General features: G+C 43.4%; 2 protein-coding genes across 2 annotated transcripts in view; both read left to right on the top strand.

Moving 5' to 3' along the window:
* The window catches only part of LOC109473323 (pyruvate dehydrogenase phosphatase regulatory subunit, mitochondrial-like), a 19,132-nt gene that overhangs the window by 9,128 nt on the left and 3,586 nt on the right, over positions 1-6,418 (top strand). The window contains exons 17-26 of the mRNA XM_019773192.1: positions 1,064-1,204; positions 1,340-1,492; positions 1,692-1,816; positions 2,067-2,259; positions 2,436-2,591; positions 2,745-2,896; positions 3,120-3,268; positions 3,528-3,738; positions 4,049-4,138; positions 4,451-4,633. Of these exons, the coding sequence (XP_019628751.1) occupies positions 1,064-1,204; positions 1,340-1,492; positions 1,692-1,816; positions 2,067-2,259; positions 2,436-2,591; positions 2,745-2,896; positions 3,120-3,268; positions 3,528-3,738; positions 4,049-4,138; positions 4,451-4,633 (1,553 nt within the window). The remainder of the gene's footprint in view (positions 1-1,063; positions 1,205-1,339; positions 1,493-1,691; positions 1,817-2,066; positions 2,260-2,435; positions 2,592-2,744; positions 2,897-3,119; positions 3,269-3,527; positions 3,739-4,048; positions 4,139-4,450; positions 4,634-6,418) is intronic.
* Positions 4,776-5,852, top strand: LOC109473878. Its single transcript, XM_019774010.1, has 3 exons — positions 4,776-4,890; positions 5,198-5,396; positions 5,537-5,852. Exons 1-3 carry the CDS (start codon positions 4,861-4,863, stop codon positions 5,689-5,691), a joined length of 384 nt encoding a protein of 127 aa, XP_019629569.1. The 5' UTR covers positions 4,776-4,860; the 3' UTR covers positions 5,692-5,852.

The following is a 6,418-nucleotide window of genomic DNA, read 5'->3' as shown; positions in this document are numbered from 1 at the left end:
CATCCTGAGGACATGTCCAGCATACCTCATCCTCCTCTCGGTGATGGTGATGCTGAGTGGTTTTGTACCAGTTCTGTGGTATACCTCCTCGTTGGTAATCCTGTCTCTGTATGTTATGTGTAAAATTTTGCGGAGGCATCGTTGTTGGAAGGCATCCAGCTTGTTCCGCATTCTTGTTGTTATCTTCCATGTTTCACATGCATAGAGTGCAGTTGGTATTACTACTGACTGTAGCAGCTTGGTTTTCAGCACTCTGGATATCTTCCCACTGTTCCACACTGGGTTCATCCTTCTGAAGACTGATGCTGCCTTACCTATGCGGGCACTGATGTCTGTGTCTGTGTCCCCTTCTGCTGTCATGGTGCTTCCGAGGTATGTGAACTGCCTTACGTTTTCAACAGGCTCTCCACTGATGTGCAGGTTTGTGTTCGTTTGTTGATCTCCCACCTGCATAACTTTGGTCTTCTGGCAGCTGATCCTTAGACCCACTTTCCCCGCTTCTGTTTCTGCTGATGTTGTCATGTCCTGAAGAGTCAGCTGAGACTCTGCTGTCAAAGCAATGTCATCGGCGAAGTCTAGATCCGTGAGGCGTCTGTCCCCCTCCCAGGGTATTCCAAAGTCACTTCTACCCATTGCCCTGCGCATTACAAAGTCTATGGTGACAGTGAACAGTAGGGGAGATAAGACGCATCCTTGTCGCACTCCGGTGACGATGTCAAAGCTGTCGGTGTACCCTGCGTCTACCTTTACACAACAGGTGGATCCCTCGTACAGGCTTTTAAAGGCTTGTATCAATTTTCCAGGAACACCATACACCTTAAGTATGACACTATGACAGTTTCAAAGTTAATCTGGTTAGTTGAGTAACAGTTTCTATATGTTCACCTTCATCTATGAAAAAAATTAATTATTTTCCTTGTTTGTTTACAAAGATTTCTGATGTCTATAAATCAAAAATACCTGTCCAATTGCTTTTCCACATTCAAAAGATGTAGTACTAGTAACCGCTTGAGTGTGAGAACGTTGTATAATCTTAGAATGTGAGGAATTAAGGTTCATGTAGAAATGAATTACGTATGTCTATTTCAGTGGGCTTGGGAGTTGGGACAACAGTCCAGTCCTAGTGTGCGGGTCCCACTGCACTCCTGTGAACACTTCTACATTATAACCGACCCAGTGGCAGGAGCGAACATCACAACACCAGGTGGTGTCTTATCCTTAGAGAAATAGTTGAGAATTTGGTTACATTCCATACTTATATTACCATAAATTTGTGATCCTTACTAGAAGTCCTCTCATCATTGTCCTTATAGTTGCATCATTGTCCTTACATGTATAGTTGCACAAGATCCAGATGGCTATAACTACCTGCGGGAGTGGAATGGTGGATTTATCTGTGGTGGCTTTGAGCCCAAACCTAAACCTGTCTTCACTGACGGTATTCCTTCCCCGTTTGAGTTCCAACTGCTGGAGGAAGACTGGGATCATTTCCGTGAGTACCTCTGTTATAATATGATATTAGGTAAGTTCTGGTTAATTGAATTTGTGCACATGGTAGTCAAATAATATCCATTAGTTGGTGAGATTTGTAAGTGGCAGGTCAAAATATTCCTAATCACCCCCACCTCTTTCAGTTTTTACTTAAAATAGTAACAGTGACTTGTTTCCTCGTTGTACATTTCTTCCCACAGAGCCAGTTTTGGAGCAGATTCTACTCCGAATGCCAGCACTCAAGGAGGTCAAGGTGAAAAAGTTCCTGAATGGCCCAGAGAGCTTCACCCCTGACCTATTCCCCAACATGGGACAGGCTCCTGAGGTAGGTCATAGTTCATGGATATCTTCACCCCTGACCTGTTCCCCAACAACGGGTAGATTCCAGTTGTAAATGTTTCTCAAACCTTTATCAATTCTTTATTGAACTATTACATTATGCTCTTCACAAAGAAAATCATAAATTCATTTGATACATTGTTTTGAACCATGCTGCTAATAAGTTAACCAAGCCAGACACAAACTACTAGTAATGTCAGTAAAACATAACAGATTTAACAAAAATGTACTTCCAGCTGCCAGGCTACTTTGTAGCTGCTGGGATGAACTCAGGAGGAATCGCCAGTGCAGGTGGTGTGGGGAAGGTCATGGCTGAATGGATCATCTCAGGGGACCCTCCTGCTGGCACCTGGCCGGTCGACATCCGCAGGTTTGGAGAGATGCACAACAACAGGAGATACCTCAGGGAAAGGGTCAAGGAGATATTACGTGAGTCTTGTCTTAGAAAAATCCTTAAGCCTGTGACATTGTTAGTCATGTATTTATTTCAAATACAACAGTACCATCTTCTCTCGTTACATTTTGAGTCCTTGGTATTGTGAAAAAAGAAATTAATGTCAAATGGCACTTTTTAGATTAACACAATGATTCCTTTCGTGTTTCAGCAATGCCGTATGCACAGCCGTACCCCAAGCCAGAATTCCAGTCTGCCAGAAAGATGCGCATGTCACCCCTGTACACCACGCTGGAGAAGGCCGGGGCTGTGTTTGGGGTCAAGATGGGGTATGAGAGGGCCAACTGGTTCTCCAAGCCTGAGTCTGGTCAGTCGCTGGCAGCTGAAACATTCTCACAACTTTTTCACTTACAAGATTCAGATATAACCATGCACCTTGTCATTTTGCTTTGAACCAGATTTGAAGTCTACCGGCAGTACAGTTAATGCATTGTACTTGTCTTCTTCTTGTCTGTCTAAGATGATTTCATGGACGTCCCGTCTGGCTGGCAGGCAGGCCAGGGGACGTTTGGGAAGCCTCCGTGGTTTGATGCTGTTCGTGAAGAGTACCTGGCCTGTCGTCAAAACGTCGCCGTCATGGACATGTCATCCTTCACCAAGTTAGAAGTCCGAGTTAGTACAGACCTAGTGGTCCTTTTTGTCATGTTGTGGCCCAATGTTGTCTATACTGAAAATTGCATAGAATATAGTATCTCTTTTGATGTGAGCATCATAGAATTCTCTTGAATCTGAATATTATTTGCCTGTTGGTAAGCAGCAGGAGAGCAATTCTTTGGCTTCATGTTAGAAACAGACCACATCAGGCTGATGTCTGTATTGTCGTGTCCCTGATCAGTCTGCAGGTGATGAGGTGGTGACGTACCTACAGAGGCTGTGCTGTAATGAGGTGGATGTTCCGGTGGGGACGGTGCTGCATACCGGCATGCTCAACCACTACGGAGGCTACGAGAATGACTGCAGCCTGGCACGCCTAGCGGAGAACATGTGAGTAGACAGATAGAACCTGTCACTATTTGAGATGTGTAGGACTTTGAGAAGACATCTTCAAGAATTGCCACATATTGACAAGTACAATGTATTAGCATGATTGGTTGTAATGATTCATACAGATATGGCAACCGATGCAGCAGTTTTGTGTGGAAGAGCACTGCTGTTTTAAGTCTGCAAGAATCCTAGCGTAGTAAAGAAAAACTTAACATAAGTTTGCACAAGTCATGTTGACACCCATTCCTTGTCCCCCAAGGTACCTCATCATCTCACCATCCAATCAGATGGTGCGAAGCTGGGAATGGCTACACCGTCACCTCCCTAAGGAAGGGACCGTGCAAATCAGGGATATCACACCATACTACGCCGCCATCAATGTCCTTGGGCCAAGGTCACGGGAGCTGATGGCAGAACTGACGGACACGGTCACCATGAGCAGCCAGTACTTCCCGTCTTTCACCTGCAGGGTAAGGAGAAGTCCACAGAACTGTCTCTGCTGCTCTCATTCTCCACAAGATAAGGTCAAACAGTTCCAGTAAGTCTAGATCAGATGTAGTAGCATGTAAGAGTTCCCTAGCCTTGGTGCCATCCTCCGTAGTTTCCGCCAGCTCCATAATGTTGCTCGCTACCACAAAAACTAGCGACATTAGGGTGCTGACGGAAACTACGTAGGATGACACCCAGGCTAAGAGTTCCCTCCTAGTCCAGTTTAATTTCTTTATAAGTTGTCATCTTTAACTGTCACTTGTCCATATGTATTATGTTTGAATCTTTTAGGAGCTGAGTATTGGATTTGCCCCACGTATTCGTGCCATGAGCCTGAGCCACTCTGGAGAGCTGGGCTGGATGTTATATGTACCACAGGAGGTAGGCAGTCTCATGTCTTCACAATGATTGTAGCCAGGGAAAGATGTACAACAGTCAGTCACATGTTAATCCATGTTTGCTGAACACTTTTTTTGATAAAATTGCTATTCACATTTTGCGTCATGTTGTTTGTAAATACATTGCAGTGATCATTATTCTTGCAAAGGCTATTTATTATTACACAAACATGTACAAGTGTTGCCACCTGCTGATACATTTGTAAGATTGTTGCTTGTGTGATTCCTTTGAATGTAAAACATTGGGGACAATGCAATGTTTTGTCTGCACTGAATGATTCTATCCCTCCATCAGTATGCACTCCATGTATACGACCACATCATGCACAAGGGCAGAGATTTTGGCATCCGCAATGTTGGCTACTACACCATCGCTCATCTCCGCATGGAGCGGGCTTTCGCTTTCTGGGGAATCGACCTGGATGCATCTGTGACCCCGTTTGAGTGTCAGCGAGAGCACAGGGTCAAGTTTGGGAAGGTAGGAGACCTGTTTTTCTGTAGGTATGACTGAACATGTTTTGCTTTGGAAAACAAGGTGCCGGGATTGTATTTCTTGTCCGATAGTTATCTGTAGTCATGTTTTAGAAGCTCAGCAAGTTACGATAATGGTATAAGCCATGTTGTGCTGAGTTATAAAGCTCAGCATATCCAGACTCCAAAATAAAATGGCTTCATGCCTTACATCAGTGTCCTTAGGATTAAAAGATGCTTTGCTTTCAGGAATCAGAAGAAGATGTGAGTACCAGTTCAGAAATGGTAGTATGTACATGTACTTGCATCTGTTCAAACTCAACACAGGCTGAGACGATATCTTTAACAAACTTTGGGCTAATGTCAAGTGTTTTATGCTGGTGCTTTTGACATTTTTGAGGTGTACTCCCAACTTAATATCCTTCTCCAGCTACTTCACTGACATTTACATACCAAAGGTTAACAGGTCAGTGGTGTTCCATACTAGATGGGGTTTTGGTTATCACAGAGCTCTATTCTGAATACTCGCCATCTCTTTGCACACTTCTGGACATTTTTTACCCCATCGCAGGGAGTGGACTTCATTGGTCGATCTGCCCTGCTCAAACAGAAGCAGGAGGGAGTGAGGCAGAAATTTGTCATGTTCCTATTGGACAATCATGACCTGGAGAATGACCTTTGGCCTTGGGGAGGGGGAGCCAATCTGGGAGGGTGGAAGGGTCGTTGGCAGGACGACGTCAGCAGGCTATGGATACACTCTGAAGAAACAGGTTGGTATATTCTCGTTGGTATTTTTAAGTCGTACCACATATGTACGGTAAAAGCCACCCTCTGCATTTACATTTTCTGCTGTCTTACATACATAGGAAGTGTGACATATGGTTGATGAATGTAATTGTGGCCTCTGTAGGTCTGCCTTGGTTTTGTGCGCAACCCCGACCCACAGACAGGAGAACGTCAGGTCATCACCACCAACTTCATCACCAAGAGCAAGTTCGAGATCCAAATAGCAGGGAAGAAGTTCAGCGCTGCAGCACGGTTGTTCCCACCACAAATGTAAACTAAAGAATTCGGTGTTGCAAACTTTTTCATTGTGTAACAGTTCATGTGTATATACTCAGTCTATGTGGTCTAGATATACAGATGTCAAAGATAATCACAGATGCAATGTAAAGATTCTACTTGTATGTCAATGACTGCTCAACAGCAATATCTGCTGAACAGATCTAGACTGTAATGTTAATCACTTGGTTTCAATCAAGAACTTATTGATGGGGACCTTGCAAAATCTTGACCATTATAAAGTATTATACTCTTGCAAACTGCAAGTCCAATCCCTTCCCAAACTCTACTGTAGCCATGGAGCTGAATTAACTTGTTTTAGTGGTAATATGTGACTGGAAGATTACATGTACATTGTACATACTAGGGAATAAAAAAGCATAATTCTAAGAATTTCATCAGCATATCATACCTTGTCCTGCAGATGTTATTCTTTGCTTGTATGTTGTCGGTTAAGTGTTGCGTTATTGTCTGGTTGTTGTACTAGTAATTCAAATGTAATAAAAAGGAGCATGTCATACGGAATGTATTGTGTGAAAAAGGCTATTTATTTGTTGCGTATTTGTGTAAGAAGCTGAATGGTGCTGCTTTTGTTTGCATGTAATGCAAGTATGTTGTTGTACTTTGAGGGCTTGTTACTACACACTGAATAATCAAATCCCGGATATGTATGTATGTAATGACATACATGTAACCCTTGCCATGTGTAATAACTTTACATTTTGGGACT

This window comes from Branchiostoma belcheri, unplaced genomic scaffold (assembly GCF_001625305.1).
Source record: "Branchiostoma belcheri isolate BF01 breed outbred unplaced genomic scaffold, Haploidv18h27 scaffold3, whole genome shotgun sequence".
Classification (NCBI taxonomy): Eukaryota; Metazoa; Chordata; class Leptocardii; order Amphioxiformes; family Branchiostomatidae; genus Branchiostoma; species Branchiostoma belcheri.
The sequence above is the reverse complement of the archived record's forward strand: the minus strand, read 5'-3'. Positions and strand labels throughout refer to the sequence as shown.

Coding starts and splice junctions, on each gene's coding strand:
- LOC109473878 (XM_019774010.1), top strand. CDS start 4,861: ATGCTTTGCTTTCAGGAATCAGAAGAAGAT. Junction 4,891..5,197: donor TTCAGGAATCAGAAGAAGAT/GTGAGTACCAGT, acceptor ACCCCATCGCAG/GGAGTGGACTTCATTGGTCG. Junction 5,397..5,536: donor GATACACTCTGAAGAAACAG/GTTGGTATATTC, acceptor TGGCCTCTGTAG/GTCTGCCTTGGTTTTGTGCG.